The 21,423-nt window shown below is 41.6% G+C and overlaps 2 protein-coding genes across 2 annotated transcripts; both read right to left on the bottom strand.

Moving 5' to 3' along the window:
* Nucleotides 1–1,614: 1,614 nt before the first annotated feature.
* C12H15orf40 (chromosome 12 C15orf40 homolog) lies at nt 1,615–5,884 on the bottom strand. The gene is made up of 4 exons (XM_065847267.2): nt 5,766–5,884; nt 5,559–5,685; nt 4,446–4,573; nt 1,615–2,427 (listed from the first exon to the last, which is right to left on the bottom strand). Exons 1-4 carry the CDS (start codon nt 5,823–5,825, stop codon nt 2,335–2,337), a joined length of 408 nt encoding a protein of 135 aa, XP_065703339.1. The 5' UTR covers nt 5,826–5,884; the 3' UTR covers nt 1,615–2,334.
* A 504-nt stretch (nt 5,885–6,388) lies between these two features.
* Nucleotides 6,389–20,712, bottom strand: BTBD1 (BTB domain containing 1). The gene is made up of 8 exons (XM_065847561.2): nt 20,251–20,712; nt 14,980–15,136; nt 14,351–14,456; nt 12,553–12,750; nt 12,094–12,286; nt 11,510–11,597; nt 8,255–8,401; nt 6,389–7,356 (listed from the first exon to the last, which is right to left on the bottom strand). The coding sequence occupies exons 1-8, from the start codon at nt 20,643–20,645 to the stop codon at nt 7,198–7,200; spliced, it is 1,443 nt and encodes a 480-aa protein (XP_065703633.2). The 5' UTR covers nt 20,646–20,712; the 3' UTR covers nt 6,389–7,197.
* Nucleotides 20,713–21,423: the final 711 nt, after the last annotated feature.

Raw genomic sequence — 21,423 nt, 5'->3', positions numbered from 1 at the left:
CCTCCCTCCTTCGCACTTGTAAATGCCATAGGAAACAGAAGTGCAATGGGGAGCAGGGCACAGTGGTTGTTTCCCCAAGGACTAATAAACTTCCTAGCTGAACGGTACTTTTCTTCTCATTGACAAGTGATGAATATGACAATATGCCTGGCTCACATTACATAAGAACGACAGCATAATACACTGAAGTCACCCTATTTGTCTTTAAGTTACTTTAACTGCTTAGGAAGATGCGGAATGCCAGCGGAAGGGGTTTAGGAAAGGCGAGAGCTCTGAAGCAGAAGCCGGCAAAGACACCAGGCAGAACCTGCTGACAAGACAGGGCAACCTGAAAGATTAAATTGGCTCTTGTTGTAGATAATCATAACTGAAGACAAATGTACTTCAGAGAAGAGCCTGCCCAGCTCCTCCCCCAGTCTGGGCCTGAAGTCATGGGAAAGTGTAATACATTATTTCAATACAGTATATAATACATAGAATGTAACACATGGTATTCGCATTCAAATTAAATCTTTACAATGACTGTTGCAGCATCTAATCAGAATATCTCATAAATGCAGGATTCCTCAGTCTTTGGATTGCTCTTTTCTACTCACAATAAAAAGCAGTTTAGGAAATAAGAAAAATTAATTAATATGTAGTTTTGGCTTACTTTGCCTTAGTTTTCCTGCAAGACATGGTACCCTCTGCTGGCCAAGAACAGATGAAACAGCAAGGAGCCATGAATCAAACCTGACAGAACAGTAAAACAAAACCAGCCCATACAGATTGAACAGGATAAATAACCAAAGGCAACTGAGGCAACATATGGCTGACCAAAAGCCTGAGAAAATACAGAACCCAGATGTGAACCATCACACAAACGGCACTCACAATTTAAACTTAGTTCTCCAAACACTGTCCAAAGAAGAAAATAGCATTTTTAATAACATCTTTAAAACAAGTCACCTTGAAGCAGCTGTCATCTTGACAAGCACCAGTTCTCTCACTCTAAAAACAATTGTTGCAATATTCAGAATAACAGGAAGCAGAAAGAATTTCCTAAAGTAAAAGACATTTATCCATGAAAAACTGAATTATGAGCTATGAAGTCTGCACTGCATGAAGCTGGTAAAGAAATTTAACTGCAACTTTTGCCTTCATAACATTGTTTTCCAGAAGCTGGTGTGATAAACCTTAAGCAAAGCTTCAGAACAGTTTTTCTTTTCAAATGTAGGCATTACATTTATACATACATGTTTTGAAGTATGACCACCATAGTAAAGACAGAACAATTTAATACATCAGCAGCAACGTAGATTAAGAAGCAAACTCCTACCAGAGACATGTGCAATATCACATCCATGTTTGGGAAATACTAGTTAAATGTTACGCTGACCTCCAAACCTTGACTGAGAAGTTAAGCCACCTTCTTTGTTACCCTGAGACTGGAATATAGTTGCCCATTTTGTTTTAGACTTCTTGTTCTGTTCTACAAAAGACTCCGCTCAGTTCTCTGTGGGTTGGAATACCAGGGAAATATTGCAAAAAGAGACCTGTTTAAAAATAACATTCTAATAAGGGACTTCTAGGGAACTTTTTTTATATATATAAACACAAAACAAAGTTTGGTAATACTTTTCACTCCTTTTATTAAAAATAGTCATTACACTTGACATACATTTGGTAAAGATACATGATTTTATCTTCGTTTTTCAGGAAACTAACGATGCAGGATTATGAAGTGACACTGTGTATGCAATTACCAGGCTCTGGGTCAGTTTTCCTACTGTGAACTTTTGGTTTTGTTTCAGTTCCTTGGGTGACTCCACTTCTAACTTGCCTGTGTCATCAACAACAGCATATTGGCCTCAAATATGGTTATTTTAGATGAACATATGTGCACACAGTGCAAAACTGCACCCAGTATCTACCGCTAGATATTGAAGAGAACATTCTTTTAGGGTCTTTACCATCCAGACAGGCTCATCCTTTTGTATCACTTTTCACATTGAAACATGTCACTCCAAGCCTTTCACTTTGTTAAGGTTTGTTTCACTAAGAAACAAGCTTTCTAAACTGTTTAGAAACCAGGAAAAAATCTTACCAACAGGAAACTCTCCAAAGGGGAAAGTCCATAGTGACAGAAGCAGATAGGGAGCCTCAGTAAAGACAAGTTTTTCTAACCAAACCAACACAAAAACTTCAACTATACAGCAGTTATATTAACAAGAGGGGGCAGAAGAAGCATCTTTCCTTAGTCATGACCCACATTCTCAACAGGACTAGATTTATGTAAGAAAGATCATCAGTCTGTTTACCAAGATGCCTTGTCCCATTTGCTCTGGTTTTAGGTCAACTGGAAGCTTCTTTTTTCAGTTTTTCTAAAATTTCATCTGGTGTCATCGATACCAAAATCTTCACCACTTTGTCACGTGATTTACCACCCTGGTTTAGACACACACACAAAAAACATCTTTCAGAGAATCAGCACCAAATGCACATTCCAACAAAATCCCACTGCAACGCCAACATATCAGGTACTTCAAAATGATTCTTAAAACATTGGTATGCAGAATTAACAGTGGTAAGAAATAGTTCATTGATGTCCTTTCTAGTAATTTGAAAGGTAGAAAACAATGTCTATTCTCCTTTTAAAATTGAATACAGCTCCCAGGGCATGCCCTGAACTGATGTTCTTTTTATAGGTTGGCACGAAGAGCAAGGAGTGGTAAGTTGCCGTAATTCACTTGTATCATCTAGAAGCAAGACTCCAACTGATAAGCATTTTTGCTTTCTAAAAACAGTGGGTGTATATATATGCATACATATATTTGATAACTGTGTATTTTCTTCCGAGTTGTGTCCCACAGAGTATTAGTGACTCTAAAGCTGAGTTCTCAGGTTGATAATATCAACTAAATGAAATCACATCTCATATAACCTATAAGACATTCAGACTCATACAACAGTTGTTTTAAATATTATTGACCTGGTTTTCTATCACTGGAAACAAGGCTATTTTACATAGGAACTGGCAAATCTGCAAGCTCATTTCATATTGCCTGAAGACACAACTTTTCAGTAAACCATGAGAAACAAGTTGCTTGTTAATCTGCAGCCTGGCAGAAAGCTTGAAATGCCCACAATGGGCATCCTGAAGGAGGAAAAAGTCCTTTACTATACAGAACTATAGCATGAAATTTGAAATTAAAAATACACTTTAGAAGCAGTCTGTCCGACCGATGATGAAAAATCAAGGTCCTTGCACAGAAATCTGGTAATCTCAGTTTTGTACCAGATGGTTTCCCATCAATTTCCCGATTTGGATTGGTCTTGTTAACGTTAGCACTTACCATAAAGCAAGTAGCACATAAGAGAGCAATCAGTACCAAAATTCACTTGCTGTTTACACTTGGCAGATCAGGATGGAAAAATCTAAGCCACAGGTAAAATACGGACTGTAACACAATGCTTCACTAAGAACAAACAGTGGCTTGTGAAGAGCAAACACGAGCACGTAATTATTTGGACGCCGTAGGTCAGAACAACTGAGTCACGAAGGTCAGACAACACTGGTCCCTTTTATGTTCAGCTCTGCTTAGCACTTATGAGAATAATCTAGTTAAACCCGAACATACCTTTAAGGTAGGAAAACAGTGTTATCTGTAAAACATTGATAAGCAAATAAAGTAGTTTGCCCTTAATTCAGAGAAAACAAGAATCAAATCTTCGCACCTCTACCTTCTGGCAACACAATGCTCAATTGACCACGTTGCCATTTACCACTATGCTTTAACACAGTTCTACAACTACTACATAAAACCAACAGACAAAAACAAAAAGCACAATTTTGCATTGTGCTCTTACATTCGTAAACTATAAATGAACATGGCTGGAAAGACTGGCTTTAAGTACAATGAATTAATAAAACATATTATTTAATCAGTGCAATGAATAAAACAAAGAGTTTCCACTCAAAGTCCACGCAAATTCTAATACAAAGAAGCTCTTGAGTCCCTGCTATGCTTCAAGTGCTTATATATGCTCTTGGTTATATGACAGTCCATTGTCAGAAAATTTTCATTCAAATACAGAAATTACTTCCAAAAATTAAAAAGTTTATTAATAAAATGGTATTCTCTGCAAAGCACAGATTTTATGAACTGCATTTGACATGAAAACCAGAGAATTTTTGAAGAACAGAGAAAACACAAACCACTCAGATTTGGAAAACGCATCATGCTGAGAACTATTCTGCTTTAAGAACTCAAGATCTGTTGTGGCTCTTACACTACGTTTGTTTGCAGTGAATCATTCCATTAACTTGGCTAAATACCTTTAAAGTATCTTTTGGACTCGACTTGAGGAGCAGCTCCCAGTACTCAATGAGTAAGTTTCAAAATCTTAAATTTAAATTGCAGTAGGGCAAGAATGAAAGGGGAAATAGAAAAAAAAAGAGGTACCTTGTCTAAAGTAACTTCACTCTTCTTCACTTCTAGCACCTTAGAGAGGTAGCGACACAGCTCTGCGTTTGCCTCCCCTTCCGATGGAGGTGCAGCAATAGCTACACCTACTGCTTCAGCTGTCACATCTGTAACAAATAGTTAAGGATTTTACACTCAAAACATTTAAAACATCTACTTACAGTCTCCTAAAAAGTGAATATTTATGTTTTCAAAGGCACTTTAATTTCATACAAAATAAACTTGTAGAGCAGTGGGTTCCAACATTTTTAGACTTCACAAATTCCCTTCCAGAAAGGCTGTTAGCCAGTACAGTGCTAATCCCTCAATACCAAGAGCAGTGAAGCCTCCAGAGCCGTATCAGAGTGCAGCCATGAATCGCCCATTTTCACACACCTGGGCACGGTTCCAAGCCCCCTCTGTTGCCCATTCTGCTGCAGGTGCAGTCCAGCTCAGCATCACAGAGCACAATACAGATCAGGTTACCTCACCCAAAAAATCATGAGAAATAAGTGTGCCCCCAGCCTGATCAACAATTTCCTTGCGTTGCCAATTGAGCCTGAACACTCTAGTCCAGCCCACTACGTTTGCCTCATATATGTATCTGTATTTAAAAGTTTACATTTGTACATGAGCAAAACGAGACTTGTAGAAAAGAACACATTTTATCAGCTCAAATTTTTACAGTTTGAGGAAAAACGCCCAACCTCTTGGGCTACAAACAGCACACACAATCCGGTCAGACGGAGGCGCTGGTCAGTGTGTGCTGCTACCCTGCCAAAAATAAAGCGTGCAGAGGAATTCACACCGTGCTAGCGGCACCACCTAGCGTTACCTGCCCGGGAGAGCCACTCCTGCCTCCTCAGAAAAGTGTAAAATTATTACTTTCTTTAGCTTTTTTTTTTTTCCAGATTATGGGTTAGGGACAGGCTGCAGATCCCGTCAGGAAAGAGCTGTCCCGCTCCGCAAGAAGTGCCGTCGGCCAACCCGGAGCGGGAGAGGCCGCGCTGCTCCTCAGGAAAGCCGAGACCCCGCTGCCCAGGACCCCCGCCCGGCGGTCCCAGACCCCCTTTCCCCGGCCGGCAGCACCTGGTCCCGGCCGGGCAGACCCACCTGTGACGGCGCTGCACCGGGCGCCGGGCTTGGCGCGAACCGCCACCCTCACACAGCCGTCCGCGGCCAACGCCACCGGTCCCGCGGCAGCGCCCGGTTCCGCGGGTTCCTTCCCGGATCCTTTCCCCTGAAACAGAGGAACAGGCACGGTCAGGGCGGCCTCCACCCGCCCCGCAGCCCGGCCCTTCCCTCAGCCTCCCCGCGCACCTTTCGGGGCATGGCCCCCGCGCCGCTCCACAGCCGACGGCAGCCCGCGAGGGACAGCATAGCGCGGGCGGCCTTTCCGCCAACACCGCCTGGCCCCGCCCCCGAGGCGCCAGGCTCCGCCCCCCTGCCGCGCCTGCGCGGTGCGCCGGTCCGCGTGTCCCGGGAGCGGCTCTGGGGACCCGGGCACGGGCACCGGCACCCCCGGCACCCCCGGCACCCCCGGCACCCCCGGCACCCCCGGCACCCCCGGCACCCCCGGCACCCCGCAGCGGGCCCGGCTGGCGGCGTCGCTGTCCCCGCCCGTCCCGGTCCCAGCCAGGCCTCCGTGTCCTGAGCGAGCAGAACCGCGGCTAGAACCGCACAGCTGGGCCAAGACCCGAGAACCGCAGCACAGGCAGCAGACACGTAAAGATAAACCAGAGAAGAACAAGGAGGACGGTGCGGTTCTTTTGCTTTCTGTTGCTTTGTTTTTTCCCTTCTCCCATATTCTGAAATTCTTACTTCAGCAGAACTGGTGGGAGGTTACAGGATTCTGTACGCAAAATTCTACTACGTGTCTGTAGAACTACACACCACATATTGCACATCACTAAATGCTATATACATACATCAACGACATCAAATCAGTGTATGCAACCTGTAAAAGTAGTTGCACACAAATAATCTTTAGTTCATATTATTTTTTTTAGCATTAGAATGTCTAATGATAAAATAATAATCATTATAAGTCTGGTATTCTCATTTTCACATTATACATTTTCTTAGAGGCACATATGTATATACAGTGGCTATTTGCATAAGCAGCTCCATGTTCCAAAACAGCCCTTCTGAATTAAGAGAAATTCTGGAAAGACCTGTTTATTGCTGAATTTGACTCAGTATCTCTTCAGCGCAGCTGCAGACGGTGGCTGCAGTGCTAAGTCTATGAATTCTCCGCAGCTCATCCAAAAAGTCAAGGTGACAGCAACAGGAATCCAGCTTTGCTGATATACTTAAAAAAAAAAAATACAGTAGCAATTCATGTCCATAGGGTCAGCCCAGGGTCATTTGGGGACAAAGTGTAAGCTGGGGCTACAGCAGCAGCTTTACTGTCTTTTTAGGACAGGTTGGGTAAAACATACATAGGAAGTTCATACTGAGTAAGGATTTTCCAGTTCAAACAATTAAATTCACTACATGAGAACTGAAGGAGTGAAAATACAAAGCAATTAATCACAAGGTATTATTTAAAACAATCTTTTTCAATATACAGAGTACTTATTCCACTGGACATTTTAAAATTTCTGCCAGTAACGATGCAGAGAAAATAGCTTTTCTGGTACGTCTCAAACAAGACATTCGCACATTCATCTCATCTCACAAAATTTAACTGCCGCCAGTAGTGAGGTGAAGTCCAATAATAGACTGACACATCCGAGATGATCATGTGAAATTACGTATAAAATATGATTTCTGGTATCTGTCCGTCTTCTATTGATGTACCATTGTTGTTACCGGGTGAACTATAAAAGACGAAGCACGTTTTGCTAGCAGTAGGAGATTCATGGATTACTTTCTTCAAACCTTTCGTTCCATAGTGGGAATCCGGACCCTGAAAAACATCAGAAGAGATCAGCAACTGAAGGGCAGTGGGCAGCAAGACCCATAAAATGTTGATGTTCAGAAACTACCGATTTAGGTTATTTTAGTAGTATAAAATTTCTGTACCCACATCATATAAAGTTATATAGAAAGAAAAAAAAAATATCACAGAAAACAGAAGCAACTGCCCTATGTCTAAATAACAACAAAGGTTTATCTGACAGCAGACTTACATCACTTGATTTTATCCAACTGGTATTTAATAAATGTTTTCTAGTATTTCTCCTTCTCATACAGGTTGTTTATATTCCCGCTTTCCTGCCTCAGCTTCTTTTAATGTGCAACATTGTTTTCCAACCCACTCAACTTTGATTTATGTATAGAGAATTATATTTTAAAGAATATTAAAAGATTTTTGAGAAACCATTGAATAAATAAATTTGCCCATAACATTAAGGGGAGACTTTCCTAGAACAAATAATTCTTTCCTCTATTTCAGCATATAAAAAGGGAGGGAAAAAAAAGCTTTCAGTTTTCTTGATCTAAGTGGTTAGAATATCTTTGATAAAAGAAAGCAAACCTGATTTTTGATAGAGAGCTGCCAGATTATTTATTCTAGATAATGCTTTTGCCCACATAGAACCAGTCACTTCATTAGGACTCATTCCAACACTTCTATCAAGACAGACAGTGGGAAGGCACAAAGGATCCAGTTATGAATTCCGTGCTGTGGCACAGAAGAGAGGTAGCAATCCTACAAGTTACCGCGGAGTTTAACTACATCCTTTTTCAGCACTAAACTCAGAATAAATTCAAGATCTAGAAGACACTTTCACATCAAAAGACAGATAAAAGAACAACTCTTGCATCAAAATATCATTTTCTTCCATACTGTTAGGCACTCTTACTTTCAGCGTCGCACAAGCCGTGTAGCAAACTGTTGGCAAAATCTCTATGGGTTCTTTGAACATGACTCTAAATGTACTGGCTGTTCCATCACAACTAAATCCAGTATCGTTTTGTCCCAGTGTTTGATTCTTCTCATAATCAATGATCTGTACAAAACCACAAAAATAGTTATTTTTAGGTTTACAAGGTTGAGAAAGATTCTCATTGTATGCATAACAGAAGATTACCAGCAAACACTTGCCTACTCCACCCAGTTTAATTGCAAGGATGGTGCAATCTCAGAACTGGAAAGTAGGTGTGATTTCCTGATACCGCTTGGGCTGACCCAGCAGGCTGGACTGAACTCTGCTCCAACCACGCTACAGTCTTTGCTTGGGAGGTGAAGAGCTCTTAGATCTTCAGCTTCTGACCTTCATGTACTACATATAATCCTGCACTTATATTTGCTGAACTTTGTACACCTACACAGCCCACGTGAGTGGAGCACATTTGCTGGCTGTGGTTCATTTAGAAAACAAGGTTTCACAGATAAGGTAAGCACTCAATGATACATTCTTAAAAGGAAACAAGAACTTGTGCTCCCATGTTATATGCAATTTATTTCTGTTCTAGATTCAGTGTAAAAATTACACTTTGACTACGTATTATTTATTTTGCCTTCGATTTTAGTGGCAAATAGGAATCACTAGCTAGGATGCAGTAAGAGCAGATACCTCACTTCTCATTTTGCACAGCAATCCTGATCCATATTGGTGACCACAGAAGCCAGATATCAGAGCTCCAGAGTAACATGAACACTTCTCATTATTACTGCACTAACAAGAATCTTACCAATTTTAATATTTTATTATTAAATTGCCATATAGTTTATAATATTGCACAAATGAGATTAAACCCCATTATAGGCTCTGATTTTTCCCAGCCACAACCAATAGAAATATTAACAATTATAATGCCAAAGTCCTAGGGCCCTTTCACATAAAGATGTATTTGCAATAGACATTATCACTATTTTAAGACAAATATTAAACGTTTAATTCAGAAGCTCTGATAGTACTGATGCAGATTCAAGAACAAAGGTAGAGACACGGGATTTAAAGACCTGTCTGAAAAGATCCTGCAACTGGGGACACTTCCAGAATAAAGCAAACCTGTGTAAGACGGATGGCCTTTCTGTTTGGATCATGAGCATGGTGTTCAAGTGAAACTCTTGATCATTCCCACTTAATATGTTTTGGTTCGCCTTGCAAGAACTGAATTATTTTCAGATGAAATAAATCCAGCAAGCACACCGAGGGAGTGCACCAAAGCAAAAATCCCCAATATATACAGTATAGTTATATATATATTTTGTATAGGATGCTCAGAAATGAACCAAAACTGCAGCTCCAACACATGCTGGAAGTCCACGAAGGAAGACTGGGACAATGAAACTTCTGCCCAAATGAAATCAAAGATTCTTTCACAAAATTTCCCACACATCTAAAAAAACCAATCAATGCAATGTGATAGTAGCAGGCTGCAAAATACACAGCACAGAGTAAAACTGTGCCAGTCACAGCATCCTAATACCTTGTTACAAACTTAACACGAAATCAAAATAATTTCAATAAGAAAGAGAATTCAAATGGATTGAAACTCCATACTTAAAAAGGAAAAAATAGAGTGCTGGATCAATATTACTAGAAGATGATCCTGACTACAATGTGCTAAGAGGGACCAAACGGGCTACAAGAGCAGGAAATACAATTTTAGGGGTGTCTTCCATTACCCGCTCAGACGGGGCAAGTGTCCTATCAGGACGTGAAGCAGGGGTGACATTTTTAGATGCTATCACTGAGCATTTCATGGGCTTGCTAACCAATTGCTCGGTAGGAAGAAATGCAGCCCTTGATTTGGTACAGACTAAGAAGCAGGATCAGGTTCAAAATTTCACAATGGAAACACTATGTAATATAGTCCATAATATACTGAGAGCCAACACTCCCACGCGAACAACAAAAGCAAATCCACCACAGCTGTGCTAAATTTCAAAAAGAGAAAAATGAGGAAGCTTGTTCAAAAGAAGCTAAAGAGAGCAATTAAGAAAATCAGATCCTTCTAAAAAGCGTGCAGACTACTGAAGGACATCACATGCCCAAGTACAGTACTGATGCATATCAGCTATTAGAAAAGGCTTGAGAAAAGAGGAAAAAGGCTATTACTGGAAATAAACAAACAGAAAAAGGCATCCTATAGAAGTGTGAAGGTGTATCCAATTCAAATAGAAAGGTTCAAATACAATTAAGCAGGCCAAAAGAAGGTTTAGAACAGCCATCTGAAAGCACTGAAACCAATCTTAAATAGTTCAAAACAACAGCAGCAAAAAGCCCTATAGACTGTCCAGGGGGCTAAACAGCATGAAGATATAAAACAAGTAAGAGCCGGATAAGGTCTTCACACAGGACCCTGGAGAACAGCAATACGAATAAATAATTTACTATCAGAAGAAACTGGGGAGATTCCCTGGCTTCGACAATGTTTTCAGCAAACCTAAAACTGAAGTAACTTTACAGAAGACGTTATGGTAACAGTAACATACAACCTTCTGCCCAAGACTGAATCGGTAGCAAATAAGATGTCAATCTTTCCAAAAAGGTCCCAGTAACAGCAACTCTTTTCTCTACTTTCTAATTCTGCTGTGTGATACTGAGAAGTGCACACAAGATGCGGGCACACTTGGCTTACATACAGCAACACAATGTCACCTTTACCTTGTTTTCAGTATCTTTTTGATGACACAGTGGGCTTTTTTAGCAGTGACTACCTGTTGTGTCACTGATTTCAGAGAGCTGTTGATGGCAAACCCAAGAATTCTTTCCTCAATTACCAGAAGCTTTATTAAAAGACAGAGTTTGTGCACAACAGAACAGATTACAAACCTAGGAAATTCCTCTGCAGAAAGGTTACAGGAATTAAAGGTTAGACTGGACAAATATCCTGAAGAAAGACTCACCAGAAGCTACTAAATAGAGAAACTGGTCTCAGGAAAGGCCTTTACTGAAAATGATCAAAGGACAGGAGAATACAGCAGAAAGGGAGAAGAGTGCATATTGTTCTCACTTCTCCCTAGTCATGTGCTTATGACCACTGTTGGGGACAAAACACAGGTTAGATCCCCGGCCTATCAATTGCTCCCACCCAAATATACACCAAACCTTTCGCAACTACAAGTGTAGTATCTGCATAGCCTGCTTGAACAGAATATACTGTACCTGTATATTAACTTGATAGTCTGTGGGTCCATGAATAGATCCATATAATCCAAATCCCACTATGGAAATTCTTCTATTAACTGTGAACCTTGTAAGATACAAACCAAGAAAAGAATTTAAACAACTGTGATAGGTGTGTTGCCTTCTTGCATTTCAAGGAAGAATAACACTTCCTATTTAGACTTCAAATAGTAAGAAAAACCCTTTGTAAGGTATCAGCTCTATAGGTTAAACCTTTGCTAATCCCCCAAGATATTCGGTATCACTAAACAAAAAATAATTAGATTATTTTGAACAAGTCCAAAATAAAAACAGATGAAGACTTGGTATTTTAAAAAGGAATATGCAGCTAACAATCAATCTCTCTAGAACACTCAGTCCTCCTGAACTTTATTGCTTGTTACTTTATATTTTATGTGCGCCACAGCTTAAGTTATTTAAAATAAAAATAAAGATCAAACATGCTCAAACAGAACGAGCATGTTTGGTACTGTATCTTATGTCCAAAAGTGGAAGTTGAGTAATATGTTCGCCCTCTTCCAACTCTTCTCTGTCTCTCCTCCAAACAGTTCCAAAAGCCGTACCTAATCCGATCACTTGTTCCACTGTAGCCCCAGCGACTCTCCACTTGCTGGAACCTGTTAATGCTGCATTCTTTTCCTCTAAGGCAACATCTTGGTCGGTCAATATAATCTACTTTAGGTTTAGGGTTGACAGTAAAGTGCAGAAAGAGATTTACCACTTCCCGATCTGACAAGATTCCTGACTGAGCAGGGCCTGCGAAAAGAAACAACTTCTAAGATGATTTGAATAATTACTGCAACTGTTGTATTTAAACCACACACACTTGCAAACTGAAGATGACAATAATATTTTCCAATGGACACAGCATATTCTACAGAATGTTTCGCTTTCATATGTGCACCACAGTTTTTATTTGTGCAGTATTAAAAACAGAATTAGAGTGTTAATCATCTAAACACTGACAGGTGAACAGTGCAGAGATAGGATCTAACAGTAAAACAAAGAACCCCAAAACTCACCTGCTGCAAACTCTTCAATAGTCATTAATGGAAAACGGATTAAGGAAAGAGCTCTCCCGAGGACTTTCTGTTTGTTTCCAAATGTCACAGGCAGTTGTTGCCTTTGACATTCTGCTTCTGCCCAGCGAACAACAGCTCCAAAGAGTCTGCTTTCTCGGATACTAAGGGTATCTCTTTCTAGAACTGCACATAATGTGTCTGAAGAAAAAGGTAACAGATTTAGATCAGTTTTCATCCAAATCAGTCACAGTGCTACACATTAATTAAGCTTAAAATGTTTCACAAGTAACACTAAGAATACTCATGACATCAAAGATAAGACAACTCGTGTATAAAGAAATCTCCCAGTGGTGTATAGACACCAAACTAAAAAAACCATTTTCCTGCTAAGATAGCATATGAACTTTCTTCTTCACTCCTAAGAGTGTGACTATATATAACCTACGTAGTGACAACCCATTTCCTAAAGAATTTCCACGGCTCGGGCAAGATCTAAACTGGAAGCAACCAAGCAGTGAATACACACTATGAAAACCCAAAGTTATCAATGATGACATCGTCATATTGTCATCTGAGTACCCACCTGCCAGTCTGGATCAGCTACAGACACAGGCAGCAGTGGTGCACACAAAACCAGTTTAAAGATACACAAAAGTGATTTTAAACATTGATGTATTTGCCACCTACAAAGCTTGAAGGTGGAACACAGGACACAAGGCAAGGTACCCTCTCATGTTTTAAAAACGCAAGTTTTCCTGTATTCCTTAGTAATTTTATTAATAACAGGTACACAAAAATTCTCAGTTTGTCATAAAACACGTCTGAAAAACATGGGTCTTCATATTCTGAATCTTCTGTCATCTTTGGGAATTTTTATATGCCCTGAATTTAAGCAAGGCATGTTTTGTGGTCACAGAAAATATATTGGAAAGTCAAAACAGATGGTGACTTATCAAGTGTAGAGATGAACACTCCCAGTCTGGCTACAAATTCCACTGAAAACGAGTTAACAATGGCACCTACAATCTCTTTAAGCAGCTGGAATACCTTCCTTCAGTCTGACTTTTTCACCCAGTCTAGCTGGATTGGAGTAAAATCTTAGACACGCATAGTAACAATGAAATTAAGTAAGCAAATTCACAACTGCTAGCTTTTCATAGAAGAGGAAACATGGAAACCAGCAGCTGAGAGATTTATTTTTTTGAGCGGATTTCATAAATTGTACCTGATCTGTGCAACTCTTAATAAAGGACCTTGTGCCAACAACACAGTACGATTCCTGTCACACACAAAAATCAGGTGTGGATCCCTCAGGGACGAAGCACAAGACTCAGCAAGTGAAAGCTTTGGCTTTAACGAATGTGTCGTGTTACCATGGTGGGAGCCCCAGGACATCAACACCAATCAAATGGGGACCCAGAGAAGCAAAACCCTGCTCAGGAGTGAATCTCAAAGGAAAGCTCTGCAGGGGTAGATAACAAAACTTGTGCTGATTAACATATCATACATATGCAATGTCCTGTTTTGCTCATTAGCAAACTCACTGATGTAAATGCAGGTGCTGCTGCTCAAATTTTGAGATCCGCAGCTGCTGTCGTGTTGGCACCCATGCAAAGGAAAGCACAGATGAGGGGGGAAGTGAACTATCTCGGTTCCCGTGACAAGCAGATAAGATGTGCTTGGGACTCCATATCCTCAGATCAGGGGACAAACTATCCTGGGCTTCTGTGACAAAATCTTCTTGTGCCCTGCAGTTCCCTTCAGAACTTTCATGCTTAGGACACACGAAGTAACTTACCTATATCAATATCAGTAAAGCCTTCTGCACTTATTGCATCCATAGTACTTTTGTCTATTGTGTCAAGACAAAGACTAGCAAGCTGAGGCTCATCAAACAAACGAGCCTAAAAAGGTGAAGAAATACATCTTAAGCATAAAGTTGACAAAGCACTGACCTTAAAAAGCAAGTATTTTTACTCCAGTATAGCTATAACTTGAAATAGGTTGATTTGTCTAAGTGTTCCTTGTGCTTATACCTTAAAGAGCACTTAAATTCTTCAAGGAGAACATAATTAAGGAGAATTCACTACATGCAAATTTCATGCTTATGTTTGTAGTTTTGGCAAAACAACTAAAAAAAGTGAACTGAATCGCATTAGGAGACTCATGTAAATATACTGCAGAATAAACCATCTCCATTTGAAAATCCCAGTCCATTGCATATTAAAAAAAAAAAAATCTATAAAAAGCGCTTTTCTTCCGCATTAATAAGAAGCTGAGGCTGTAAAAATACTGACAGAGCAACAAGACATTTTCATACATAAATGAGACCATGTGATAGCAAACCCACTGTAAAGTAATATTTAGTAATTTCCCTCCAAATACTGATTTTCCTAGTAAACCAAAACTAAGCTTAAATTTACCTACCTGAGTAAGAAGCATAAAGGCATTATCTGCTCGGAGGTGCTTCGTTAGAAAGTCCACACAATGTGCTTCCAGGGCTGGCACTGCATACTTTTTTGCAGTGTATAATGTAGTCATGACTGTTTCTGGACCAATTTGAACCTCGTCTGAATAAAGAAACCTATAAACCAATACACAAATAAAAACATATCTTGAGGGGGGCAGTCAAGCACAATGTAACAGTCTCTTTGCATTTAGAAAACAGGTTAAAACATTTGCACTTTGAACAGACAACAGTTGACCATGTAGCATTTTTACAAACTAATATGCTAGTTAAAGGGTTGAAGAAAGAATATTACGTTAACCTCATGGCATACATTTCAATACGTGTTACTCCCCAAGACTGATCCGGCTGTTACACATAGTTACTGAACTGTAAACAACAGCTGAGCTGTAGAATTACTTCACATACGAATGCATGCTCTTTTGATTCACTAGGAAGAGCGGTACTTCTAAATATCAACACATAACCCTCTATGGCTACAGTACAGAACATAATTTACTGAAGGCTTCCCCATCATGAGGAGGATAGTGTCAAGGACTTGTCTGATAACATCTCATGTCAAAGCCACCATTCTGTAGCATTAAGAGGAGAGGAAAGGGAGCGATATTCTAGCAGACGACCTTGACTCTTCCATTCCTGCCACAGCAAAACACTCTGGCTCCTCTCCACTGTTTGAGCCTGGATGATTGGCTGAGATTTTAGCATAAGCTGTGAACCGAAAGGCAGAAGCCTCCCCCAAAACCCTGTTTCCTGAGCAGCTGTTATTCAAGACCAGACAAGATAAGATTTATTTTAAGCTTCTGTATGGAAAAGATGACTTTTCAAAAATAACTTTTCCAACAGGTGACATTGAAGATAAACTTAGCGGTATTTCATCAGTTTTTCAGACAATAATCAAGAATAGCTTGTGATTTGCAAAAATACATTGACCCCAACACACAGGTGATTAAACACAATAAACCAGGACACACGAGCAAATGCAGGAATTCCACAATGAGATCATGCGAGATCTATGAGCTACAGGATGCTTTTCCATCCCATAAATGCCACACTTGAGGCACCGTGCTCCAACCCTTCCCCTGCTGTATGGCTGGATATACATTGAGACGCTCCCCAGCCAAACCCAGTGCATTCCCCAGCCCTTTCCACATATCATTTACATCATGCTCAGGTCCCACGCTATTGCAACACCATCTCAGTAAGCACCCGTTCCCCTTTAAAATGTCTGTAAAATGTACATAAATATCCACTAAATGTTCACCGAGTTCATTTGGTGTACGACTTTGGGCCCTATCTGCTGTGGTATTCGCTGGGGACAGAAGAGGTTGTGGGGAGCTCCTGGGCACTACTGACCTGACCACCCCAGGGCGTAATGAGTCACAATTACAGAACATGTGTTATAGTTACATACTTCAAGAAAACTCATGACAAGAAGTGTCCAAGAAAGTCACATCATCAGTTTTTTGTGTTAAATATTTCAAGTTTTTGACAATGCAAATACTTTGCTGCATTTTCAAACCAACTCTAGTCTGGCAAATACTAAAAAAAAAAAGTGAATTTGCCAAGTTAAAAGGTAGCTATAAAAACTACACAAAATGGTAGAAAGGTACATTGCTCTAGAATGTTGTATAATCCTATTTCCCTTAAGTATGCAGATGACCATAATGCATTCATCTATGCATAAAAGAGGAACTCTAGGTGTGTCTTCTCTCTAAAAGTCCCTCTGCTCCTGTGCCAAGCGCTCTGGCTGTGTGTTAACTCTGCCATTCGTGGCATGCCTGAACGAGCACACCTTTACGTTCATACCGCTGTCCCTCCTCCACTTGACTCAGTGGGGCTCCACATCCCTTATCCTTCCCCACTGCCTTCTTCCCTCCTCTCCTCCCTTTTGAGAGACTTATAGGAACAACCTGCTCTTTAGATATTTAATAATTTTACTGTCATGCAGGACGGGAGGTGTATGTATGTGCATAGCGGAAGAACACTTTTAGTGACCAGAACAACTTTCCAAGTGACAACTCAATCACTCAGTTTACATAAGCCTCTCATACACTTCATGCCAGTTTTCTTTACCCTCACGTTAGCACTTCTTTCCTTCCTGGTCTTAGCATCTTCCCAAGGGCTGAAATATTTTCACCATTAAAAAAGCATGCAGGAATCTTCTTCCAGTTAGTCATGATTACTCCTCTATTTACTGATTGCCAAAGTCCTCTGCAAAGACATTTGGAAGACTGACTCTGTGCCATGTTCTCACTTTCCTTTATACTAGAATCAATGGATAAGTTAAATTACTGTAGAATGTATTTTTAAGACAACTTTAATTTTCTTGGTCACTGCTACTCAATTTGTACAGTTACAAACATTAAAAAAAGCTGTTTAATTGGGAAGCGGATTCAAACTTTGTGACTTTGATATTGTTTCAGTTCTTAGGGGTTTATCTGTCAAACTACTGAAGTAGTCAGCTGCCTTTAAAAACCTCCTCTGGCTCACGTTTGCAAACTCTCCAGGCAAGAGGAATACTGGATGCTAAGCCAAAACACACACCACAGGCATTTCTAAGCCTTTGAGCTCAGCCAGTTGTTTTCTAAGAAAGTTCTCTCCCCTTCCCCAGCCAATACTAAAAGGTTCCCATTTTCCCATCTTTACAGTTAAGATTTTAGCCCACAGACAAGGAGGACAACCCACTTTCTCTAGGGAAAAAACACGTTACTGTAATTACAGTGGTACCCTAAAATGCGTTACTGTAATTAGTGGTACTATTAATTAAAGCTTCAGTTCATTATCTTTAAATACTTTCTCTCTACAAATTTATTATTTTAGAGGGCCCTGACAGAAAAATGTAGCAACTGTAGCTGATTTTAAGTTGTGTATTAATATATCGAAACATAATCCCAGAACTACCATCTATTTTGTGACAAAACACTAACACCAATGAAAGTTAATATCATAGGACAGAGAAATGACACCGTCTCACTGAACACATACAGATGGAATTACTTTGTTAATAAAATGGGAAAAAAATCCATCAAAAAATCTTCCCCTTTGGTTTTCATTTACAAGTAGCATTTATCGGTAAATCTTTATGAAATACATCAACTACATATAGGATGTAAGAAGGCACATGAGTAAATAAAATGGAAACTAGCTGTGGAACATTAGTGAATTAATAAATTGTCCCTACAAGTTTTTGCATCACTTCAACACTCCATCCTAATGTTCATTTGCTACATGTATTCAAAGATCCTAACTTAATTTCTAGCCAATACATGTCTAATTGGTCTTTGCAAAGATTAAAGAAAGGTTCTATAAAAGGCAATCATCGTTATCCAACCAATTTACGAATGACAGATAAAAGAGGCCAACAGTGCAAGGTGTAATCCTTGCCTGTTCTGGCCAACACCAGGAAAAAAACAGGTTGCCTTAGAGCTGGTATGCTTTAAAAACAGTGTATATGAGCACGGGAGAAGTCCAGTGCTGGTCTGTATTAAAGAAGTTCTCTTTAGATATGTTTTTAACAGCTGTTGCCATTTATATTTATTGCAACAATATGGAAGAACATCCTAAAACGCTGACTCACATTTCATAGCAAAGAAGAAATGTCTCAGTAGTTCATCAGTCTGCTGGTTTTTAGACAAGATACAAGTATAATCAGTTTACTTACGTAAGTCCCCTGGTCATTACGTACTAGCAGCTCTACCAGGACAAGATGGCTTTTGTTTGCTTCTAACATCATCTCTTCAGTCACTTCGACAGTTCTCAAATGCCACCCTCCTCTTTACTGAGAACCTTCCAGTTTCCTTGTTTATACTTTTATCCAAACAAGTATCTCTCCTTATATCCACTTTTCACTGCCCAGTGTTTTTCCCGCATATATAGACAAACACATACATGTGCACATGAATTTACTTTTAAAATTGAAACTATTTTGCTTGAAAGACACTCCCCACTATCTCACACTGCTGCACAAACTCTTGACCTTGCCACTCTCTTTTTGCTAAGAATCCACAAAATAAATACAGGTCATTTGCTAACAGCAACAGCGAGATATTGCTGATGCACAGTGGCTTGTTTTGGTGTTTTTTCAAATCAGTTGCTGCACATCCTGTGTCCATGATTGCTAAAAGGACTTGGCGGCTCTTCTTCCCACTCTTCCTATCTGTTAGGCCGCAAAACACAGAGGAAGTTGCTGTGACTTCAGGGCTTTTCCCATTACAGAAAGCTTCAAGGTACTACATATTTATTCCCATGCAATAATACTTGTTTCCCAAATGTTCATTAAAGAAATCTGTGTCATACTTCATAGAGGTTTTGCCTATCAGAGGAGGGTCTTTGAGAAAAACCTTAAGGTTAAGCAATTTAGTCATATTACCACACCACAGCCTGATGTACAAACTACCAGTAACTGTTTCTATGAACATCCTAAATTTTATTTACCACTACACTGAGAAGAAAGAAGTGGTAGATGAACTCATCAGTTTTCTGAGCATGAGAAGTAGCAGATCCCAAATCAGAAATCACTAAAACCCATTTTACCTACTTTTTGCCATCACTGCACTCTTACTTGGATCGTTTGTGTGTAAAAATCACTTAGTTACTCCCTTCTGCTGCATGCTCACTCTCCACCCAAAAGCACACCAAATAAATGTGATGACAATGAATATGTCTCCGGTAAAAAGACAAAACAATTTATTACCGCTGCTGGAAAGGGAAAGTGGACAGTCAGATGAATAAAATTTCAAACTAAACATCAAATGAAGTTAAAAGCTTGCTACAACAGCCTCTATCCCTTCTTAGCCATTATTAGGTGGATGTACAGTTCCAGCACTCAGAGAAACCATTACTTTAAAAAAATAAATAAAAGCCAAACCCGACAGCCACCGCTATGAAAGCACTTTTCTGGATGGAGAATTAGTTGCCTTAAAATCTGGGCAGTTCTCTTGGGAAGAGGGAGCAGCGGAAAGAGCAAGAAGGAACCCCAACGTGTCAGCGGGGCGGTGTGACCTTGCGTGCCAGCCCACAAGGTGGTTACGCGTTTTCTCTGCATCTCCCTCCACGGACACGACCGCAGCGGCCCCGGGGACGGGGAGGGCTGTGTGGGGACAGGAGCCGCGGAGCGAGGGAAGGGAACCGGCGGCCGCAGGGCCGCACCTTCCCCGCCCCGCCAGCGGAGCTCCCGGCCCAGCAGCGCCCCCGTACCCGGGCCGCCCGCCCCCGCCCCGCCGCGGCCTGACCTGAGCAGCGCCAGGAAGGCGGCGGGCTCCACGTCGGGCAGCTCGATCTCGGCCGAGGTGGTGGCCATCCCGCCGTTGAACATCGCGTCGAACACGGCGCTGCCGGCCGCCAGGACGAAGCGGTGGGCGGGGATGCGCTGCTGGCCGGGCCCAGGGGGCGCTCCCCCGCCCCCGCCGCGGGGGCTGCCCTTGCCCACCACGAAGTGCACGTCGCTGAGGAGCTCGTTGGAGAACAGGAAGGCGAAGCGCTCCCGCAGCGAGCCCTTGGTGGCCTGCCAGTTGTACAGCGGCTCCCGCTGCAGCACCGCGCCGGCCTCCGCGGCGGTGGCACCGGTGGTGGTGGTGGTGGTGCCGGGCGTCTCAACCGGGGCACCCGCGCCCCCGGCCGCCGCCATCGCCGCCCTGCGGGGCCGGGCCCAGCCGCTCGCTCCGCCGGCAACACGCGAGGCCCCGCCGCACGCACGACGTCACCACGCTCCGCCCCTGCGCCGCGCATGCGCCCCCGCCGCTCGCGGGCGGGCGGTGGAGCGGCTGCAGCCCGTTCGCCCGTTCCCGCGGGGGCGGTGCTGCTGCCCGGCCCTGTGCTGGGGTCACTTGTTCGGTCTCTAAGGGGTGTGCGGCGGGAATGCGCTCACAGAGCCGCCAACAGAGCAAAACCGAGCGTGCGAAGCGCAGAGCACGGAAATTTGTATCGTTACACTTCGGAATCGGTGCATCTCGCGGCTATTTTTAGGCACATGAAACGCAAATGCGTTTTTACAATACCCGCTCCCTTACGGTAAGAGGCTAAAAAGGGGGCTGATCACCTCTTTTAACTACTTCTGAAATAATGTTGAAATATTAATGACTGCTGGTACGTGTACCTCACAGTTCTTTTACAAACTAAATCCATTTACAGTGCGTCTCGGAGGTTCATGTTTTAAACTTCGAGGAGAAAAGCGAAAGCAGCGATAGCAAATAGAGCAGAGGCAGCGCAGGTTTGTGCCCAACAACAGCCATCAAATCTAACGGCCTTCGACGGTGGTGAACTAATTTGGCAAATTCCGACAAGCAAAATAGGATCATTTTTAGTGTATTATCGTGGTGGCTTTTAGGAAAGAAAGGGGGACGAAAGAAACGTGTGTTCGCCTTTTCACAGTCCTGTCGAACACTGTCAGTTGCAAAACAAGGTGG

Source organism: Patagioenas fasciata, chromosome 12 (genome assembly GCF_037038585.1).
Source record: "Patagioenas fasciata isolate bPatFas1 chromosome 12, bPatFas1.hap1, whole genome shotgun sequence".
Taxonomy (NCBI): domain Eukaryota; kingdom Metazoa; phylum Chordata; class Aves; order Columbiformes; family Columbidae; genus Patagioenas; species Patagioenas fasciata.
Note: the sequence above shows the minus strand (reverse complement) of the source record. Positions and strands in the feature narration are given on the sequence as shown.

Coding starts and splice junctions, on each gene's coding strand:
- C12H15orf40 (XM_065847267.2), bottom strand. CDS start 5,825: ATGCTGTCCCTCGCGGGCTGCCGTCGGCTGTGGAGCGGCGCGGGGGCC. Junction 4,574..5,558: donor CCGGTGCAGCGCCGTCACAG/GTGGGTCTGCCC, acceptor TATTTGTTACAG/ATGTGACAGCTGAAGCAGTA. Junction 2,428..4,445: donor GTGAAGTTACTTTAGACAAG/GTACCTCTTTTT, acceptor TGTCTAAACCAG/GGTGGTAAATCACGTGACAA.
- BTBD1 (XM_065847561.2), bottom strand. CDS start 20,645: ATGGCGGCGGCCGGGGGCGCGGGTGCCCCGGTTGAGACGCCCGGCACC. Junction 11,598..12,093: donor GGAACAAGTGATCGGATTAG/GTACGGCTTTTG, acceptor GTATCTTACAAG/GTTCACAGTTAATAGAAGAA. Junction 7,357..8,254: donor CGGCTTGTGCGACGCTGAAA/GTAAGAGTGCCT, acceptor GATGTTTTTCAG/GGTCCGGATTCCCACTATGG.